Source organism: Micropterus salmoides, unplaced genomic scaffold (assembly GCF_014851395.1).
Source record: "Micropterus salmoides isolate LMB-PRFRI ecotype aquatic unplaced genomic scaffold, ASM1485139v1 Ms_hic_scaffold_7, whole genome shotgun sequence".
NCBI lineage: Eukaryota > Metazoa > Chordata > Actinopteri > Centrarchiformes > Centrarchidae > Micropterus > Micropterus salmoides.
The window spans coordinates 13,793,382-13,815,729 of NW_024044459.1; the positions used below are offsets into that span (position 1 = coordinate 13,793,382).

The 22,348-nt window shown below is 40.4% G+C and overlaps 3 protein-coding genes across 5 annotated transcripts in view; 1 reads left to right on the forward strand and 2 right to left on the reverse strand.

The window, feature by feature from the left end:
* Window positions 1-9: 9 nt before the first annotated feature.
* Window positions 10-8,380, reverse strand: tesca (tescalcin a). Its single transcript, XM_038704658.1, has 8 exons — window positions 8,166-8,380; window positions 6,693-6,762; window positions 6,173-6,253; window positions 4,650-4,789; window positions 2,608-2,669; window positions 1,043-1,150; window positions 898-945; window positions 10-809 (listed from the first exon to the last, which is right to left on the reverse strand). Exons 1-8 carry the CDS (start codon window positions 8,224-8,226, stop codon window positions 717-719), a joined length of 663 nt encoding a protein of 220 aa, XP_038560586.1. The 5' UTR covers window positions 8,227-8,380; the 3' UTR covers window positions 10-716.
* A 143-nt stretch (window positions 8,381-8,523) lies between these two features.
* Window positions 8,524-18,721, reverse strand: fbxo21 (F-box protein 21). 3 transcript variants are annotated; one of them, XM_038704656.1, is made up of 12 exons: window positions 18,597-18,721; window positions 16,321-16,456; window positions 15,933-16,042; window positions 15,662-15,783; window positions 15,258-15,404; window positions 14,841-14,977; window positions 14,604-14,740; window positions 13,370-13,549; window positions 12,380-12,512; window positions 12,058-12,248; window positions 11,795-11,952; window positions 8,524-9,722 (listed from the first exon to the last, which is right to left on the reverse strand). In XM_038704656.1, exons 1-12 carry the CDS (start codon window positions 18,647-18,649, stop codon window positions 9,481-9,483), a joined length of 1,746 nt encoding a protein of 581 aa, XP_038560584.1. In that variant the 5' UTR covers window positions 18,650-18,721; the 3' UTR covers window positions 8,524-9,480. The 3 variants fall into 3 exon arrangements, with proteins under 3 accessions (XP_038560584.1, XP_038560583.1, XP_038560582.1); XM_038704655.1 differs by lacking the exon at window positions 18,597-18,721 and adding an exon at window positions 17,006-17,254 and having other exon boundaries at window positions 15,933-16,027; XM_038704654.1 differs by lacking the exon at window positions 18,597-18,721 and adding an exon at window positions 17,006-17,254.
* Window positions 18,209-22,348, forward strand: part of nf2a (neurofibromin 2a (merlin)) — a 31,040-nt gene continuing 26,900 nt past the window's right edge. Inside the window, exons 1-3 of the mRNA XM_038704657.1 lie at window positions 18,209-18,915; window positions 20,217-20,342; window positions 20,484-20,606. Coding sequence (XP_038560585.1) covers window positions 18,802-18,915; window positions 20,217-20,342; window positions 20,484-20,606 — 363 coding nt within the window. The 5' untranslated portion in view covers window positions 18,209-18,801. The remainder of the gene's footprint in view (window positions 18,916-20,216; window positions 20,343-20,483; window positions 20,607-22,348) is intronic.

Genomic DNA, 22,348 nt, shown 5'->3' on the forward strand with positions numbered 1-22,348 from the left:
TTGTCTTAATTATTATTATTATTATTTTTATTCATGAATACAATTCAGTGCAAAGTCTGTAACAAATCATCTTAGCGGTTACTAGTGGTCAAACAATAGCAGATCTTCATGGTAGAACAGCAGTGGCTGGTTACACAGTCTCAGGAACAGATAAATAAAACCTGGAACTATTCTGAGACTGCAGAGGAATTCTACGTGCCTGCAGTCTAGTGTTTTGGATGTTAGCTTATTACAGATGACCCATGAATGCCAAAGCAGCCACTGAGCATGACTGACTTCATCTGAAATGTGACCCTTTTGACTAAAGTACAAAGAATCTTTCCCATTACAAGCTGGTTACATAAAGATTTGTACATTAGCAGGAGTATAGAGAGAGGTGGTGTGTTAGTTTGAAACCTGATACGACTGCTTGTAGTGTGACAAAAGCTGGGAAATAAATCTCTTTGAAATGTAACACTTGCTACTCTTGGGATCACAAAGCTTTAAAACTGAATTAAACGTCCTTTGATACTTCCACCATGAGCAGCAGACAGTCTTTCGTATAATTTGTATAAAAATGTAATTACAGTATGGCATAAGGTATATCGTTATTTCCCTCCATCCAAAAATATATTAATGTGTATCAAAAGCATTTGGCTCCATTACATTTAAAAGGACTGGAGAGGTTCTGCTAAAAACAGCAGCAACATAAACATTTATATATAAGAAGAACTCCTTCAAGAGGCCAATTTCCCACAACGCATCGTCGTGGTGTTTACATCCAAAAAGCGAATGTGCATCCTGGACTCCATTTCAAGTCCTTTTAAAATCTGTGGGTTAGATAACAAAATGCTGTCATAAGTGACAGAAAAGGGTATTTTCTAATCAGGTGGAACATAATGTTGGAAAAGTGCAAACCTGTTCAAAATGCTCAAATGTAATTCCCTCATAGAACTCATCCGGGGCCTGAAATGATGAAGAGACAAATGAATGTGTTACTTTGCTGCAGATATGCGACTGTGAGAATTTATTTGAACAGTTTGCTTCTGCTAAGTTCCATTACCATGTGGGGCACATTTGTGCTCGCCACTTCCAACATGGCAGCATCTGCTATCGCCTTGGCAGTTTCGTCTTCAATGGCTCCGCTTTGTGACAGAAGCTCCTCTACTACCTTGGATGAGAAGACCGCTGTTAGTCTTTAAACCCTCATTGGCATTTAAACGGCATCAGTCATAAAGCCACATGGGACAACTTCAGAGGTTGACAGTTTCAAATCACAGCAAGAGGTAAGACAAATTTCACTTAAAACCATCATCGGTACTGTATACACAGCATGCACATGATTAGCTACTCAGCTGGTTTTGAAGACTTGCTTGTTCAGGGTTCTCTAGCCAAGCGCTCACTCAGTAAGTTCAATCCAAATCATTTGCTCAACACCAATGTCTTTGTAAAAGGAAAAAAAAAAAAAACTACATTTAAAGCTTGCTTTAAGCTTTGTTTTCATGAGAATCATCAAAAATTATGTAATTCATCACTAGCATAAAAGCTAATCTGAATAACCAGTAAAATCACATTCTTGATCCGTCCCCATCATCTCTTCCATCTAAAAAAAACTGCATCTAAAATGAAAACTTAAATGCTGTTAGTAACTTCCCCTCCTCTGCCTACACTCTGCTCCAGTGCAACATTCTCTTTCAATTGAAAATCAAAACCCCTTCAAATCAAGGAAGCAAGATGGTCTTTTTTTTTTTTTTTTTTAAATGAATAGTTCCTAAAATGCAACCTCATCTGAACTTTGAAGAACTTATAGTGAATGTGTGTCTTATTAAAGTTACCTGTGATATTTCCATGGCCGCAAAAGAAAAGGGCGAATTAAGTTATAAGCAAACTGCTCAACATGTTATTAGTTCTTAATGTCACTGCAAGTCCAACTTTGCATTAATAAGTTTAGATAACAGCAACATAGAGCCTGTTAACTTATTGTATTTGTATTGCCAGCTAACTGCTAGTATGATGAGAACATTGAAAGTTACTGCACCTCCACAGTGATTATACCTCTTCTCAGGACTGTATGGGTGTGGGAGTGGTTGATTTACTCTCGTGTTACGTAGCTTAGATGAAGGGTGGGACAATTTGAACCTAACAATTTTGAAAATAGATCCAGTTTTGTGACATGTCATTTTGAGAGTGGCGCAAGCATTTTTTTAAAACTTTAAATGCATGGGTGTGCAGGACCTTTTGCTCAAAGTACAGATGTGCATTTTGTGGCTTTTATATATATATAAATTATCTTATTCATAATGAGGTCCAATTTAGTTTAGATAATACACGGTCACGTTTGTTTGTTTGATGCATTTAATTCCACATACCATTATTTAATTTTTTTTAAGTATGACGCGCATCAGATGAGGTGAATCAAAGTGATGGGCCACTCTTTACTATTGCAACTTTGTAATGCAGACTAACAAGTAATGTACATTTACATACACTGTTTATCTTGTGCAAATGAATGAATACAAAATTTGTTTTTAGAGAAAATTTTATGTTAATTTTGTGTATAAAAAAATAAAATATAGCACACAATCACGGATGCGTCAGACAAAGGCTGGCATGGTTAAGTTATCTTACCTTCCTGTACTCCGCCAGAGTGATGGTGCCATCATTGTCCGTGTCATGCATGTTGAAAAGGACTGGGAAGACAGAACGGAAGGAACTTTCCATCATCAAATCACAGAAGACAGGAGGAAGTTGTGATTAGAGTAATGTTTATAAAGAGATAAGAGTAGAATAACTAAGCAGGTCCCCTTCTGGGCATTTTAGAACCACCACTGCTGAGTGTAAAGAATCACACTGAGGTCACAAAACACCTAAAAAAATGCCACTACTTTCATTCACAGTGACATTTGCAAGATTCAGTCCTACGACCGTACTTCATGTTCAACAGTCCTGTGGCACTAACGAGGAAAAATAACAATTTGCTTCCTTGTCCAACGACATTTCGTCTGTGCTGCCGATGTTATTTCGGGACAGTCGATAGAATGTCAGTGTTAATGTCGAAGTGGCTCCTATTGCCCCCCCCTCCATGCCATAAAGTTCCTGAGGAAGAAATTTGTCACAGTGACAGGAGGGAGAGTTGTGTTGATTTATGATCACCCAAAATAAAAATAAAATACAATGTGTCTGGAAGAAAAACATTCTGACACAACAGGTGACAACAGAGAAACACATTTCCGATTAATGGTGTGTGTGAAGCCAAGCGGGACTGGCCATGATCAGTCTTGAGATACCGCAGGAGACAGACACACTTTGTAGTGACGTCTGGTAATTATCTCCTTTATCAAACTCTTGTTCTTTAGGGTTTTTGTGCTACAATGTTTGTCCCCCCCCCACACACACACCAGGGGAAATAAATGATACTTTTACAAAAAGTTTTTTTTAAGAATTAAGAATAGAGGGCACATGGATTTTGTATTCTTATTATCTAAACTCACATTCAGTCTACAAGAAAGTTATAAGAGTAAACAAGGCAAAACGATTGGAAACCACCGGTTTAATCCGACATCTAATCTGGTTACAGAATTTAAAAAATATGCCCAACAGGTTTGAATGTCTTGCAATATTTCTAGGTCTCATCCATTACTGGCCGAACAAGGACAACTACAATAGAGTACCATAAACAGCTTCAGTGATGTAAAACACTGAATGAGCAAGACAGAACTCCTCCCTCGTAAGACCAGAATCTGAAGACATTTTGCACAAGAGCCGTGGGTGCAATTAGAGACACACCCCGATTTTCACAAATGAGCTGGCTAACTAGCTATTACGCATGGCTGGATTAACCTTCTTGGAGGCCCCGGGGCTAAAAATATCTTACTTAGAACAAGAGAAGCAATGGCCTGACAAAAGTAGGTTTATACAAGGAATTTGCTTTGGTGTTCTGCTTAACAATGAACACAGTGGATAAACACATGTATTACTGCAGGTGAGGAATCACAAATATATCAGGCTAGATTTCTACACAGAGCCTTGTACACAGCAAGGCCTCCCAACAAAAAAGAATGTAGGGCCCTCTTAAGGCCCCTATCGTTCAGATTATTGATCAATTTATAATGCTATTGTGCTTTAAATTGTGTACATTCACAAATGCAATTTTGTTTTAGGTGCCACAAACCAACTGGCCAGAAATATACATTGTGCCCATCTGTCCACTTTTAACACTCTTTCCCTGGAGTTTGTAATAAATTCTCAAACCACACAAGGCAGGTTGAGGGAAAGATACACCAACAATGTGAATTCAAATTCTTTCTTCCTGACATACTTCCTGGAATAGATTATCATAAAAAAACTGATTATGCTCTAATGGTATTATGATATCTGACGCTGAATTTGGGTCCCGACTCTGTGTCTATGATGATCACATTCTACCTGTGACCTTACAAGCTCCAGTGTGACAGCTGACATGCAGTGAGGAATCCAGTGCTCAAACATGTAGCTATCCATCACCACAGTCTTTGTGGCATATCTTGGGTGATAAAGATTCTTTATCAGAGACAGAGGAGAGAAAGCATAGACCAGGAGCTGGAGATCCACACATGAGAATCAGCCAATAAGTATATCTGGTTCCCTTGGATCTGATAAGGGTTATTAAAAAGGTAAGTGCGGTGTCTTACAGCGAAGCTTCTCTTTTCTCAAAGCTTCCTTCTCCTCCTCCGTTGTCTTCAAGGTTGGAGGGCGGAAGTGGGACATGACCATGAGAAACTGCTCGAAGCCAATCTCCTCGAAGGAGCCCACCTCATTTTGATGCTGGTTCCTGGGTCACATAAGAAATCAAAGTTTAGGCATTAAAACCAATTCAACCAATGTGGATTTCTGAATGTTTAAACCAACACCAGTATTTTCTCTACATTTTCTCTCTACATTTGCCTGGTGAAAAATCCTGAAAATATAGAATTCCCATAAATCATGCCCATAGAGTCTTAAAAGTGTAATAAATGAAACCATACCAAAAGAGGTTTACTTATGTTTACTTGTGCATTTTTGCATATGGACCCTTTAGGTTTTCATGGTACAACTGACTTTTGTGCTTATGAACAAAAGTCACATGGACTGGCAGATTGTTTGTTGTACAGACCAAATTGTGGTTTGTCCTGTTAAGCAAGGCTTTCAAAAGTATGGGGAACTGCCGGTTGTAAAATGTCTGCAGCTGTCTCTTTATAGCCCCATGTCCCTCAGTTAGATGTTGTTTTTTTAGTTAATGGATGGATTACATATTTTGATTTCACAAACTTGAATGAAGACTGAAAACCCACATTACCAGCAATCTCAATGCAATATATGAGTTTTCTACTGCCCATGTTGCAATGGCATTGTTTTCATTTGACTAAACAGAGAACACAACAGAAGTAAAGCACTAAACACTCAAGAGTTTGATTAAACGAGGTTAAAAGCATTTTAGAGTCAGCAATCAACCGAACATAGGCCTATGTCTTTAGACTGTGGGAGGGAACTGGAACACCCATACCTAAATCAAATCCTTTCATACTAAGGGTGGCCCACTACACTTATTCAATGGCAGGAGATAGATACCGTAGGCCTTTAAAGAAATCGAACCACTCATGTATGCAAGGTAAATATGAAGCTAACCTACCGCCGGCTTGAACTGATGTTGAGCTTAACTTAGCACACAGACTGAATAAGCTCTGTCGAATGGTAACAAAATCCACTAATCAGCTCTACACGTTACATCTTGTAAAATATTTCCAAAAACCGATGTGTAAAAAGTAAAAACATCAAGTTGTGGCAAGCTAGCAGCAGTTTCCCTCTCGTTTTCAGTCTTTGTGCTAAGCTATGCTATCAGAGTGGCATCAATCTTACTCTCGGCAGGAAAGCGAACTAGCGTATTTTTCAAAATGTCCCTTTAATCAACACTTACAATTTCATTGCAGCTTTTTACAGCTTATGCAGCTGTCATCAGGAAGAAACCTCCATCATATTAAACAGTAGAAAAGCAGATTTCGTATTTACCAAACAAGTATGTTGAGAAGGGTCATTGCTTAGACTAACTGACTTGATTGATTGTGAATGTTACTCTTCAGATCGTATAATAGGGGTTTGGATTTGAAAGTGTTTTGAATATATTAACTCAACTTAAAATGGACATTTGGCAAAGTGTGTTGTATTTGACTGTACCCACCTTTTATCGAAGAATGCTTCAACAATTTGTTTTCTGATTGGATTGTCAGCTAGGGCTGGTATGCTGTCCAAGTTTTGTCTACTGCAAAGCGACAAGAGAAAGTCCATTATCATAAAACAGACATTAACATTAACATTGAATGTTATTTATGGGAAGTAACATGAATAGTTACTCTGTCTGAAGGTAAACTGTTAACCTTCTATGTACAACAATTGTTTGACCGTGTGTCTTTTTAAAAGGAAAGGAACTTGTGATGTATCGCTACCAGCATGCCACTTTGGCAATTATGTGTTTATACACGAGTGAGTGTGTGTGTACAGTACGTGTCAGCTCTGTGTGCCTGATACATTGACATATTGTATTTTCCTAATGTGCCTGTGTTTGCATTAGTTCAGCCTGCGTCTCTCACCATATGTTGTCTTTTGTTCCGACTGAAAAGGCTGGATGGCTTCCTTTAAAGTCACATTAAACAACAGCAGAACTTTGCCACAGGTGCAGTTTTTTTAAATTTACATTTTACCTTATAGTGTCTTCCTCTCCACTCAGCTGCTGGAATCTTTTGTGAAGGTTTTCAACCTGCTCCGGGGAAACTGAAAAGAAGCAGACACCGACAAGATTAAAGTATTATAATGACACACCCATAATTACTCCAAACCATCAATCAACAGGCCTCTTGCACTCCTTCAGTTTTTTTTGTTGTTGCTGTTTTAGGGATGTTCAATATGCAATTACATGACAATAAACAGAATATTGTACTTACTAAAAAGATACAATCACTCAGTTTCTTGGTTGCTTTCTGAATAATGATTAAACTGTGACACTTGTTTTTATTAAAAGGTGCAGCTCTACTATCACTTTAATGGAAAAGCAAATACCCTGCGCACCAGTGGGATTGTATTTTTATGCCATTTCAAAGCGTTCCTTGAATGATTAACTCCCTGTGTGAACTAGTGGCCGCACACTGAAAGGTTTAAACATCATAATCTGGTTCTGCCTGGTGCCATATCAAGGCGGGTTTGGCATTTCAATTGTTTCGGTACACACGTGTTTATTTTCACCTTTCCCTGAGGCTGCTAAGTGGATGTTTGCAGTAGCAACTGTAGCTGAGGAACACGCAGAGGCAGGCTATAGCCTCATGGGTGGTGTTGCTATTGCAGTCTGTGCAGGATCAACAGATTAGCCAAATACAAAAGAAAACAACAACTGAATATGTGGTCTGCATGCTCAACCAGTATAGCCCTTTTAGTAAAATGAAACATTTTATCAGAGTGCTCAGAAAAGAGTCCGTAAAAATACCACACTGAGCACAGAGAGAAATGGGGTCAAAGCCCTACCTTGAGGTAAGAAAGGCAATAAAGCAGGTCTAAGTCTCAGCTGTGTACAGTAGGCTCAGTCTGGGATGCAAAACTTATTCATGTTGCTGCCTCTCTGCATGCAAAAACTTTGCACCAGCATTCTAAAAATAGATCTACTCACTTCTGCTGTTTGGCTGCCTTCTCTTTCAGTTCTTTATTGAACTTCTCCCCCGCATTAGAGAAGCCTTTATGATGCGCGTTAAAATTGGACCAACCCATAGCAAATTGCACAAAAAAAAAAGAAGAAATACCCATACAAAGTCTATTTATGGAGTGGGTTGCTTACGTAGATATTACTGTATAATAGATTATTAATAAAAACTTTCAGGTGTTGGGGTGAATCACAGATGTTACATTTAAAGCTAAACAACTTAACATTGTTGACTTATATCGCTTTCACTGATCTCAGCAGCATTGGACTTAACTATCTAAAGTCTTAAAAACTTTTGTCACAGGCTGGTACGACGCGGATCGGGTTTCCTTTTGTGCAGTCAGTGATCATCCATTATTTAATCCTTGACGACAGCTGCACCTTTGCACCTCGACAGCGAACGATTTGACAGCGCCGCACACTGAGTCAGCAGTCATGTACTTTATTATGAAAAAAAAAAGGTTCCCAATGGATTTGTCTTACTTACATCCAGTTTTATCCGCCAGGTCTTGGTACTTGTTTTCGGAGCGCGTCTGCGAGGCTCCCATCGCTGCTGACCCACCGGTGGTGCGTCAGGATCAGACTTCTGGTCGGACTGCACAATCTGGATCGACTGGCTCTACTTTTCTGTGCTGCTGCTTTATCGCGCTGCTATCGGCGCCCCACGCAACTGTCTGCTGCTGGCGTACTGGAAACACCTGGCATCCTCAAGGTCCTAAATCCATGCAGCCTGTGGATAAATGACCCGCCGTCTTCCGGTTTCTTATCAGTTTTCTGCAGTAAATCGTGGGTAGTTTTGCCTAATATAAAAGTGAAAGGTTCAGTAAAATAAGTCAGAGAGAAGCTAACTTGACACGCTTTATTTTTTGTAATTTCCTCAAAGCTCAATCATGTCTGTTTCAAGTCAGTTGTGTGGTTGTTATTTTGTTTTTTCCCCCATTTCAACAACATTGATGAGCTGTAACATCCTACACGTTTCACTTGTAAATATACAAGCAAAAAAAAAAAAAGATAAACTAGAAATGTGAAAGTTAAACTTCCATCTAAGTGCATGGAACTTACTTAAAAGATGGGGGAGTAAAAGTTAATTTACAAAGTCTTTTCTGTATAGTCTTGTGGCATTGAAACTGGGGAGTCAGACTATACTGGTAGGGGAGGGGGCTTGTTTGACTGTTAGGCTACTGGTGGGTGTGCTCATGGGTTGGGGGAGCTCTGGTTAAAGGAGCATTCCTTAGTTTTTAGGTAAAGGGAAATGTACAACACCCGGATACCCATCCTGAACTAACTCATCCACTTGACTGTTTACTTAAAATCTATGCTCCTTTTCCTTCAGCCTGTCTATTTATGTATTATTCTGGGTTTCCACACTTTTTCCAAACTCAACTTTGTGGCTGGATTTGAAGATCTTGCATCCTGGATAATGGCAGTCAATTATCACTTCACAATTTGAGCTTTGTTTTCACAACAAATATATCGAAATATGTGTAAATATAAACAGTAACCATCTTTACTACATGTGTCCAGACTGTTTTGTATTTTCCAGCACCTTTCCAAACATGGAAATGTTATAATAAACTTTTCCATACCTGCACAAACATCTGACTGTCATACAAAACCACCTTTGTGAATCATTTCTTGTTATACCAAATCATCAGTTTCTGAAATACTGTATAATGGCTGTATTTTGTTTTTTTTGTTTGTTTTTTTACAAAAACCTGTTTACTAACTGGACTGTGACTTGAGAATGGATGAACAGTAATTGGTTAGTATGGGTTGGCAGGGTGTTGGGCACAGCTACTTTGCTACATGGGCATGGCTTGGTGGTTGTTTTGGTCTGTGGCAGGAGCTGGGTCCTGGTTCCCAGAGCCAGGTGTCAGTCTGTGGTAAAGCTCCTGCACCGTGCCTAAAGTTTCAACCATGTCCTCTGGGTATCGTGTCTGCAGTTCTTCGTTGGCAGCATAGTGAGTGTCGGCAAATTCGGAGAAGTAGCGTCCCACCTCCGGGTGGCCAATCTCCAAGGGGGCTGAGTGGGGCTCCAGGTTCTCTGAGGAACAACAATGGGAAAAAAGGACATTCTGATGAGATAATGCACATAAGTTAACCTAATTGTACAAACAAGTGAAGAAAAGAAACTTTACACAAACTGTCTCTGTGTCATTATTAACACAAGACCAGGGGCCTGTACCACGAAGCAGGATTTCAGCTCATCAGGTAACTTTGGGGTTAACCCTGGGTTTTCAGTACCAGGACAGTGGTTCACTTCTTACCGGGGTAGATCGCCATGGTAACTTATGCTGAACGGCTAACCTGCTCTGGAGCAGGTTATGTTCCAGATAAGAGATCAACTCTATAAATATGCCGCCTACTGACAAATCAGCTGTCTTGGAAAATGACATCACTTTCTGTAGAAAATCCCAGACTGTTTTTAATGTTTGCTACGGTGATGTGGAGAAACTTTTGTATAGCGATATCATCCTACAGAGACTAATTGAAAAGCCTTGTAAGCTACTATTGGTACAGGTTTTACAGTAATCCTACTTACTACTATGTGTTTCATATTTTTTTTATTTGCTCCCAGTCCGTTTCACACAGCCTGTTGCAGCAGTTAAAATAAATGGGTTTAATTTTTCTTAGAGACCGTAGTCATGTACTGCCCCACCTTTTGCGATGTGGGCGCAGGTAATGAGGTGAGTTTTAAGTAGCCTACATATTGAGATTCAGTCTTTCAATCACTATTTGAGCACATTTTATGGCATGAATGGAGTTTTCATTTCATTGCTTTATGAAGACAATTTTGAACAATGTTTGGAACACTTGAGTGTGTTAAATGAATTAATCTCATTTTTGAAGTTGAGAATTTCTTAAAAGTTAGGTGAAACGACAACTTACTCAGTGCCCAAGTCTTTCACAAGGCATTCACTAACTCTGCAATTTTCTGTCTCCCTGCATGGGTCTGCTGCAACAGTGCTATTTAGACTAGCCTATGTCGTATTTCTGTGGTGTTGATAACCACCTTTGTGGGACCACTTCTCCCAATTGCGATTGTTAGGGTTAGTGAAGCCAGATAACGAAAAGATATCCTGGGTATGTTGAACTCGCTCAAACAGACAGCTCACATATCAAAATATTTAGTTTATCAAGAAAACTTCAAACGTAATTCATTTTGGCATCCCAGCATCACGTCTTATCAGTCCCTGCAAAGCAGACTGAGCAGCCGATGAGAGCACAGGGATTGATCAATAAAAATCCTCCCCAGGGTTTGTAGACAACAGAGCCTGCAGGTGAATGCTGAGGTGGTGAAGAGTTCAAAGATAACACATACAAACAATGAAAGCTGTGTAGCAGCAGCAGCAGCAGACTGAGCAGGTAAGCACAAGGGAATATATGAGCCAGTCTGTTAAGTCACAGAAAAGAGGGCCTCGCAGCACCACTGACGTGTTTCGCCTGGAAACAGCTTGCAGACTTTCATCTATTGCAATGATGACCGCCAATCTTACCGACTAATGCATTAATAGTCAATACTTCTGGATCAACATAGTTTGAACTTCACATAACAATATTAATATGACAGTAGGCTAATCATCTCATGTGACGGGGATTTATTGGCCCCACCTGCAGTTAGAATGGATTAGCAACATTTTACCATGTAATAGTTTGTCTCTATGCAAGTATAAGAATTTCATCTCAACAATCTGCTTTCTTTTTATTTGTTCTTGTAATTACCTTATTCTTTTATGCTCTAATTGCATGCCATTTCTGCTAATTAAATTAAAGAGACACTAATGACTTGACATGAAACCAAGCTGCTGCATTACATTTGAAATGTTGCCCCAAGTAAGTAGGTATACTATGTGCCAAAAGTATGTTTGCATCATTAGAGTGGTAGTTTTTAGCAGTTTTGGCCTGTGACCCTCAGAAATGGATTCTTGTTGCACCTTTTCACAAGAGTAAATAGACACAATTGTGAACTTGACAAATGAATTTTTCTGTATCTGGCTATTTCACTTGAGTTATTACTATTTTGTGCCCATGGGCATTTATCAAACTCAGTCATCACACAGCCTACAAACTTTATATTATATTTTTTATCACTATGCTGGTGTATATGATCCATACCCTGTGCTGCGTAGCGACATGTTCCGTCCTGTACGAGGACGTTGTAGAAAGGCTGGTTGGCGCCATTGGAGAGCTGCTGGACCCTCATGGTGGTGATCCACTCCTGACTCATGGTGCACTTTGGGTCCCAGCCGTAGATCACACAGTTATAACCAGACCTGGTGGAAGAGATGGAACAGGACACATACATTTTAGTATTCTAAGACATGGTATAGGAAGATTGAAAAGAGACATGTTAACGGAGAAGAGGGCTGCTGACTCACCTCTTGTGTTTCATGATGAGGCCGACTGAATACTGGACCTCCAGGTGTTCTGGAGCGCTACGCTTCTTCACCTCAGGCGTCACAGGATGTTTCTTGTGCTGGATGTGCTCCAACGTGTGCTGCACCAGGTAACCCACTGCCCCATGCTGGGAGGGATCCAACGCCTGAATGTGCTGCAGGATGTCTAGCACCTGGGACAGAAGACAAACATCAATTGGCAGTGTAGTTAGGTAAAATACTACGAGCCGATTAGGAAGTGTGTTGTACTGTAACAACTACTTGTATTGTTTCAGAGCATTTGCATCAGGTTGCGTGTCCTGACCTTTTCTGGCCAGATGCCCAGGTGGAAGTAGAGGCGTGCCTGAAGCAGCAGGTACTGCACATTATCTGGGTTGATAGTGAGGTAGAGGTCCAGAGAGTCTCTCAACAGCTGGTAGGATTTCTCATTGCCTTCCCTGAAAGAAATCATAAAGTGCAGGTGAAGAAGTTCAACCAGTACATTAATTTAATCCTAGCAACCATCTCCAGTCTCCAAAAGTAGACTAGGAGCCAGAGCGTTCAGCTATCAAGTTCCTCTCCTGTGGAACCAGGTTCCAGTTTGGGTTCAGGAGGCAGACACCATCTCCACATTTAAGAGTAGGCTGAAGACTTTCCTCTTTGATAAAGCTTATAGTTAGGGCTGGCTCAGGTAGTCCTGAACCATCCCTTAGTTATGCTGCTATAGGCCTAGACTGCCGGGGGATTTCCCATGATGCACTGAGCTCCTCTCTCATCTACTTCCTCTCCCTCTGTATGCAACCTCATCCCATTATTGCATGTTACTAACACAACTTCTCCCCTTTCCGGTAGTCTTGTGCTTTCTCGTCCCTCTCCTCTCTCCTCCTATCACTTCCTGCAGGTGTTTCTGGCTCTGGAGCTGTGGAGTCTGGATCTGTGGCTGCGGGTCACCTGCTGCCCCCGTGTTCCTGCTTGACACCCTCTGCTACAACAACTATAAATATCTGTACCATTTTTCATTTAGTCTATAGCAACATCACCTTTACTGTCTGTGTGTGTATATTGTGTAGTCTCTCTCTCTCTCTCTCTCTCTCTCGATCTAGACCTGCTCTTTTATGAAAAGCGCTGTGAGATAACTGTTGTCGTGATTTGGCGCTATATAAATAAAATTGAACCATCAAATGCTTAAATATTTATACAGTTTATAGAAAACATTCAACATCCCACGCCTTAGCCCTTCGTCAACCCTCCACCAACCTCTATCCAGCAGACGATATTTAATAGTGACAGACAGACAGTGTGCAGTGTCGCTTACCCTCTTTTGCCAATGTTAAGCAGGTTTCCCACCATCCTGAGCAGCACCTCTGTGGTGCTGATGGCACTGTAGTAATCTGCCGTCACCTGGTGGCCAATGAGGTACTCACACTCCTTGGCTGTCAGCTGTTTGCCTTTACCAAAGGCATCGATGTAGACAAAGTCATAGATGTCCTCACTCCTGCAGGAACAAAGTTCAATAAATCTAATATGTAAACCTATTTAACAGACATCCATTACAAACCGTGTCTCAATAGGCAAATGTAGCTTTTTGTTATGACCCAGCTAATTTCTACAAAAAAACTGAATGAAGGATGAATAGTTTGACTACTTAAGACTAGAGAAGGAGAAAACGGTTCCAATTTCACTGGCAAATATAAATGCCTTTTAATTTACTTGGCCAGCTGGCATGCATCACTGTACTCACGCAGTATTTCCAATATGGTGGACTGGAGCAAGTTCGCAAAAGTGTGGCAAGGCTTCACAAAAGACAGTGGTGATACAGCAATAGCATGACTGCAGTGTAGTACAATAATGCACTGCTTTTGATGTCCCCTCTTGTAATCATAATGCCCCAGGATCAGGCTGATGCGTAGGACATCCAATTCAAATAAAACAAATGCAAAACAGTGAACATTCAACTTGAAAGATAAGTGATAAGAGTAAAATACAAATATCAACCGTTCTACCTTTTACCAAAAAGACACGCAAAAATACCCCATCATTTGACAGATTTGACGGTTTATGGCAGCCAATTAAAAACAAATCAAAAACAAGATGGATTATGCTCGAAACATTTTCTGGTTTCTTTTCAGAATGGGAACTAGGTTTTGATAAGGAAGGAAAATGGTAAGCAGAATTGGATTTAATAAAACACAAACAAGATAGTCCTATAAAAAGGAGCCAGGTTCTCTCAGTTGCATTTCTGACAGATTGCTAATAAGACACAGTGTGATGTGTAATCAGTGATGACAGCAAGTCATTATCTCTAAGGCTGTGTAGGATACTAGACAGTTCTGTGCATTGTACCATTTTATACAAAGATTTAAATCCATTGACCAATCAAATGGATGCGATTGAAGGAAAACAGCCCAAAGAATTGAGTACTTGGCTCATGATAGCTAACTGATCATTCAAGCTTTGCTATCCCCCTGAAATAATAAACTATGTGAATGACAGCTCTACTCTTAGACAATGTTAAGAGGAATTTGAGAGCTTTTCATTTCAAACCTTACCCTCTTGGTTTTTGGCACCAGCGCAGCAGGAAGTGATTGGGGAAGTTGACAGGTTCCACCTGAACACCCAGCTTCCAGGCTAATGTCATGTAGAGGACAGAGAGGCTTATGGGAATACCTGTACGGCGTAGTAGCACCTAAATGAAGAACAAGAAGGCCTCGTCAGTTCTAAAATTAAAATGATTTTTTTTTAAATGAGTGTGGCTTCAAATACACATCATTTCAAAGAACATCTACCTGGTGGATGTAAGAGTTGAGAGGGTTGTAGTAATCAAACTCGTTGCCTTTGTACTGAAGCTGCTCATACAAGACAGAGTTTAGGGCACACACCACCTGCCTCTGGAGCTCAAAGTCCTCTACGACAAAACAGTCACCTACATCATACACAAGAAATTAAACTTCTTAAGAACTTAGTCTGAAAGGGAAAATGTGGATTTTGTGCAGATGACAGCTGCCCCACATATACTGGTATTGATTCTCTTTTCCCCAAACTGTGCTGGAAATAGAAGCTTATGCCTTCTGGCTTTAAGTGTTAAGTGCTGATGCATTTGTGGGGGGAAACTGGGGCAAAGGACATAACAAAAAACTAACAAAAACTTAAGGCCCCAAAAAAACAACTTCTCATTTGGCGTTTTGCTAGTTTTGAAAGCTCACCTTGAGCGATGCGCAGGCTGGGGTGAGAGGGGTTCTTGATTCTCAGCATCTTTTTCACTTTTTCTGCGATCTCATCCAGCTGAGCTGATATGCTGTTCAGTGTTACATCAGCAAGTGGGTTACAATACTGATCCACCAGTACAGCACCTGGAAGGGTAGACGAGACCAAGAGAGAGAATGCATAATGTAAAGCTGCTTGTATCAACTTAAAAATTAAAACTGAAGAAATGTAAATTAAATGGCGAAATGCAAAAGGAGTTATACTGCTTCTTTTACAACAAATACTATAAAAATAAACACTAGGAAACAAACTGATACATAACCATTTGTATATAGATATCTAAGCTAAACAGGGCACAGTGCCACGTGAGCTGTTTGACATGAAGTCTGTAGTCATGCCTCACCTTCTATAGCTGATTGCTGCTCTGCAGGCTGCTGCAGGAAGGTCTTCAAACTCTTCAGGATGTTCTGCTGTCTTAGGAAGTAAAGGATTTTCTTTGCATAGTACTTCAAGGTCAAGCTTTTCCTAATGATGGGTGCAAAATGGGAGAGACACATTATGGGTGAGAGCGTGCAACACAACAAAAGCTTTCAACACCCAAATGGATTAATGATTGCAGAATGCGCTGTGTGGCAACTATTGAGGTTTTAGTGTGGGCGCAGTGTTGCTCTCACCTCTTGTCAGAGTTGAGTATGAAGAGGAGCTCGTCTTCACAGAAGTGCTCTGGCATCCCAAGTGACTCAATCTCTGCAAAGCTGTCTCCCAGCACCTGGCCAACGCAAGGCTGAGTTACAGATATCTGGGTTAGTTTGGAACATAGAAAGCTGACATTTTCTTGGACAAACATGCGCCCACACAGACCACACAAAAGGCCAGTCAATTCAGAGACAAATAACTCTGATTTTTGTTATTTAAAAACGGTACATCTGTGATACCTTTACTGATCCAACTGGATGATTTTGTCATTCTTTCAGATCTAGTTAATGTATTTAATCAAGTCTATAATAACTACACAAATAATAATATTATGGTATTGTTCTTGATTGCTAATGTATTACTTACAACTTCTGTAAAGAATCTCTTTGAGATTGATTCCACGGTCCTTTGTATTTGTATACCAACTCTGTGGCGTGTTTTGTATTCTCTGAGCCAGTCACAGCACTCATTCTGACGATAAAACCTCTGCAGTCTTGGCCATCTGTTGATGAAGGCAGTAAAATTGTTATTTCTGCAAATAATAACAACTATATGGCATGTATTTGTACCCATTTGTCATCCTGCAGCAGACCTGGTTTTCTCTTTGCACAAAAAAGCAATCAGGAGAGTAACGGCCAAGTCAGTCAGGGGGAGGAGGGCTTAGCTTTTTGACAAGAGCTGCACTCTCCTTTAGTTCACAGGCTACATGTAACATTCAAGGTCACACAAATTTATGTTTGGCTGTTCTGGGTCAAATTCAGTATACGTTTTAACTTTTTAAAGCAAACAAGCTTCAGAGGTCTCTGCATAGCAGGAGCTCGCCACTGGCCTGGCGTGATGATGAATTTGGTGCATCAGCAGAATATCAACGGCTTGACAGCTGTGCTTGTGAGATGCTGTAAACGAGCCCACCTTTAAGTCGACAATGAGCGATTTCGGGCTCTAAACAAGACACATAAAAAAGGAGGGGAGACCCGTTTCGGTAGATGGTGGTGAAAAACCAACAGAAGCCAAAACTCAGAAAAAATACCACAAAATAAAATCATAGCACCTGAGTTTGTACTGGTGTCCCCAGACCTTCCCCCTTCCATGGCAAACGTCGTGTAGCCGCTTGCAGCAGCAGGAAACGTTACAAATGTCGACATGTTTGAGGACAGGGAAGCACAGGATGTGTTCGAGCAACTCGGTCGGCAGGTCGGTCAATTTTTTTGTCTGGGGGTCGGGGATAATCCCATTTAGACTTCGTTGCCCCTCTTCAGCAATAGACGTCGCCATCTTTACTGTTTACCACGATTACCTCATTGCTCAGGCACCGCCCATTTATGGCGCAGGGGGCAGGGCTGCGGGCTGGGCAGGGGAGGGAGAGTGCAGCGTGATTGGTTGTTAGGTCAAGAGGGAAAGGGAAGCTGTGTTATCTTCAGGCTCCCCGGATCCTCCAGATTTCATTTCATTTCATTTTTAAAAACTACAAAATAACATTATTTTACAAAGAGGAATGCACAGTAAATTTTATTAACTCTAGTGACGAATAGATCTGCCTTCTCATTATGAATATGTGGTTTTACCAGGGTTTTACAAAGAAAAGAAAACTTCTGACACTAATTGTTATTTTCATTTCTTTTTTTTTATTAAATTGTCAATCACCCTCTCGATTAATCGTTTGGTGATGTCAGAAGATGGTGAAAAAATGTCCATTACAATTTCCTAAAGGCTCAACATGATGCCATCAATTTTCCTGTGTTGCCTGACTAACAGTCCAAAACAAAGAATATACAGATTGCCATCACATAAAACACAAATAAAAGCAACAAATTCTCACAATGAAGAAGGTAGAATTAGGGAATGTTTGCCATTTCTGCTGGAAATATGACTTGTAATTACTGTTAATCGATTATAACCAAAAATAGCAGCAGATTACGTTTCTGCTGATTGACTAATGGATTAATCAACTAGCCATTTCAGCTCTAAAAAAGGATTTCTTTTGACTTAACTTTTTGTATTATGTTTACATTTTTGAAGTTTAAAAGTAAAGGAGATAAGTGTAGGCAAATAATTTGTGGTTAAGGCTACATATATTAAATACTGTCATGGTTTATAATGATATCTTCTCATTACTATTTACCTAGATACAGTATTTTAATGTCAGACTCAAATGAAACGCTCTCTGCTCCAAAGAAGCCCCTTTCTGTCAGTATTTTAATGTCGTCAATGAGCGTTACAATCTTACTACAATATTCCGGACGGCACTTGAATGTATCATTGATGTTTGGGTGAGAGAGCTAACAAATGGTTAGCAGCAGTTTTCTGCGCTTCTTTTTCCAGCATAGTCTATGAGCAAGAAGAACCTAAGTGTATTGAACTCTATCTGTAATATATTGGACAAATATTCCTCCAGAGACGTTTAACTTTAGCGTACGATAAGGGCAATGTAATGTTAACTTAGTTTCTGATGATCCTAGCTAACGTTAGCAGGAAGCATAGGTTACACTTATTTATCGGCTCATGCTAATGTTACATGTAAAACTTTTTGGGTAGTTAACGGGAACTTAGAAAAAATACCGTGAAATATGTAATGTGAATTAGACATTCATAAGCAAAGAAAATGTAAGTGAAAGCCTCACGTAAACTTTGATGCAACTTACCTTAACGTTATCCATCGATAGTTGATCGAGCTATCGTAAAGTTGGACGGTCATCACATGCACACACAGCTGTGCTTATCTTTTGATAATGACTCGTGCTGTCTACACCACAGAGTATAATAGACACAATGCCTTGACAGTGCACTCAGTTTGTAGGAATTGACGACTTTGGAATAGTTGAACTGTTAGTTTATTAGCCAATCGCCATGGCAAGTGCCTTAGCGGCGAAAATGGGATTTAACTCACTGATGAGAAAACAAGCCAGGAACTTCAACGTCAGGATCTGCACAATGGAGTCAGATATGGAGTTCAGCTGCGAGGTGTGTATGTGCTTGAGACACTGAGCATCATTTCATTCAAATTAAGTCAGAAGGTTTCCCACATTTGCAGTGGCCCCTGACCACAACACCAAGTACATCAAAGTGTTCCCGTTGACCGTGATAACATTGTAATGCTATACTATATCCCGCAATCTATAATCACACCTGAATTAGAGTGGTACAACAGTGGTGGTGGTTGCTCATAAGATATGAGTTTCACTTTTCGACACTAGGTGGCAGCTAGTAACTATGAACATACGCAGTTCGGTCAATTTTATTGAAGACTGTTATAATGTATCTCTGTCTTATGCAGCAATGCAATCATGAATATTGCTCAATGCAGTATAGTACTTGCTGAAATGCTATGTGCATCATCCTGCTGTGTGAATACTAAAAACAACACACTGATGCTGGTTTCATTGTGTTTGATATTTTTGGCCTTTTTTACAGTGTTTTTCATTTAGCATATGCGTTGGTTGATGTATGGGGTACCAGAACTGAAAGGCATCAAAATGACTTGCAGACATCACCTCTGTATTTAAAGGGGAGGAACCCCACCTAAGTTTGCAGTTGGGTAATTACACAGTGCAGCATACTGGTAGTTACAGGTTTCTATTTTCTGTGCTGGGATGATAATTGTATCATTTATGGGTTGTGTAAATAGCACTTAAGGGGATTGGTCATATAGACAAAATGTGAGTGTGTTCATTCAGCCTCGCATTGGAGTTTTTGATTGGCCCTAGTTGCCGTCCTCGCTGCATGGTCGAGCTGATATCCTAATTTCTTTTCGTTTTTAACTCCGCATTTTTATGCCAGCCTTGAATGCACTTGACAGAAGCTTGCACCCTCAGTTAGCTCAGAGGCTAGAGATGAAAGCTATCTGAATTGGATGTGTGTGCACCTGATATGCCTCCCTCATGGCTCTCAGCTGGATGAGGAGAATACATATGGCTGCCTGCTTTGAACCAGAAATGGAGGTTAGGATGAAAATGCTAGTACTGTATGTCTCGATTCAGTAGACACAGTATTTTATAAATGGCTTTTAATATTTAACCGTATAAAGAATTAAGTGCTTCGGTTCTCTTGCTAAGGCATACACATTACGATGTTAATGTTATTGTCAACATGTAGCTCCAACAGACTGAGTTTGCGGAGAGTTTTTAGTTTAGTAGTGCTGTTCTTTTGTTTGTTTTTTAGCACCTCTTTCTGTATCAAGTCACCAAATTCTGATAATTCAGCATTTTTTTTGTTTTTCTTTTCTGAAAAAAAAATTGTTGGACTGAAGCATCTATGTGTTTCAGGTCAAGTGGAAAGGAAAAGACCTTTTTGACTTGGTGTGCCGAACTCTGGGACTAAGGGAGACATGGTTTTTTGGGCTTCGGTACAACGTCAAGGACACGGTTGCTTGGCTGAAGATGGAACGGAGGGTAAGTGATTCTCATGTAATACTGTTCTTGTAACAGCCATGTGCCACATAAACATTGTTAATAAAGATGTACCGGTCATGAAAAGGGAATGTATCGCCCCACCGTGCAAATGTGGATTGTTCTTTTGGTTTATGAATGTAGGTTCTGGATCAGGAGGTGCCAAAGGAGGAACCAATCACCTTTCACTTCCTGGCCAAGTTTTACCCCGAAAATGCTGAAGAGGAGCTAGTGCAAGATATCACCCAGCATCTCTTCTTCCTACAGGTAACTTTACTATAGTGTTTAGTCACTGTGTTTGTTTTAAGAGTTTTATTTTTTTTTAACTGTGGATTGTTGTTTTGGCTTATGATATACTCTTGAAATACGTACCTTGACGACTTCCTATCCATTTAATTTGTGCCTGTCATGCCAAAAAGGCCTCATAAGAAGGTTCTTTGTATACTTGCACTGACTGACACATTCTCTTCTTTCTCTTCTGCTGTCTGAGTTGAAATTGCTATGGGCTTACAGGTAAACCTGAAATCCAACATGCCTCTCAGAAGACGCTGTGGATTACTGCCTGGCTAGTGGACAGACAAGCTTTTTTAAAGCCTTTATTTCCTTGATCGTAATCTCCCCAAAGGGGTGCTGTGTTCAAGACATAAAAAGAAAACATTCTTAAAATTTGGGTGTCATCTTTCTGAGGAACTAGATGAGTTCAAATGAATGCTTTAGAAAATAGAACAGGATAATTGAACTTTCAAAATGCTCTGTGAATTCAGGATATTCATTTCACCCGTGCACACCGGGCATTTGGCTGATGCGCTGTGTCTGCGGCTTTCTTACGATTCTGGTCCAGTGTCAACAGGGGGCACGCGACCACAGACTTTCTGACAAGGTGTTGAGCATAGCACTCTCTAATACACTTTCTTCATTGTCCTGGTCTTATTGTGTGCAGCCATGTGGAATCAATGCACAACATATTACCACTGCCCTTTCTCTCCACTTAATACTCTCCGGGGAATTCCTGCAGAGGCTGCCACACCGTATAGATGAGATTTATAACTGCGCTCCCATCGTCCAGCGCTACCAGCCACATTTATCAATTACCAATTAGGCTTTAAAGGGCTCAGTTATTGGCCCAGTTAATGACATATTCTCCATGGGATGCTCGTCCCCCATAGCACTCCTGTGATATCCAGCCCATTGTGCTGGTTTGGTTATGTGGCTTAAGACAGTGCTTGTGTTCCTCAACATTTGTAGAGACACACTTACTACTTAAGACGTATAAAAAAAGTCTCTCTGTGTCCTTAATCCATTTAGAGGTAGTAGAAGCAATTTATTTATTTCAGAGGGAAATCTTGCTTAAAAAAAGTAAAGCCGACAAATGACTCAACAGTTAAAGCGGTACACAGCTACAAGGGGAGAAGAATACAAATGTGTAGAGCCTCACACCGCCTGTCTACTTACTACTTAGCTCTCATTAATTCCCATAATGTCGGTAGCAGGCCTCTGTTCAGATAGTGTCACAGGCATGACAGCTGGATTAGCGCTTATCAAAAATGATCACCGACCCGGATACAAGCGCACGCGCACACACGAACATGTCACACCTCACACACTTTAGGTGACTTACACAGACAGGCACATGCACGTCTTTGTCACCCCGTCCTGCAATCTTAGCGACAACATAGTGTCATTTGTAAACCAGATTGCAGCCTCGGCCTGTTAGCGCTTGCCACGATTAGGGGCTGTCACCTCTGGCTCCACACCTTTGTTAGTTCAAAACAAGAAAAGACAGCATGACTGGCTTGGCAAATGATAAGGTTTGAAGTGTTAAATTGGCCACTTATATAACTAATGCTGAAGCATGTTTTCACAATCTAACCTCACAGTCCGGTAGTTATGCACGTTTGTTATTCAGTTAGTTTGATAGGTGACAGAGCTCGGGTAGTGACACCTGGTGAGACGTAAGACTTTAATCTTAAGGGGGTGCTTGTTGAAGGGGATTGACACTGATTTTAAGA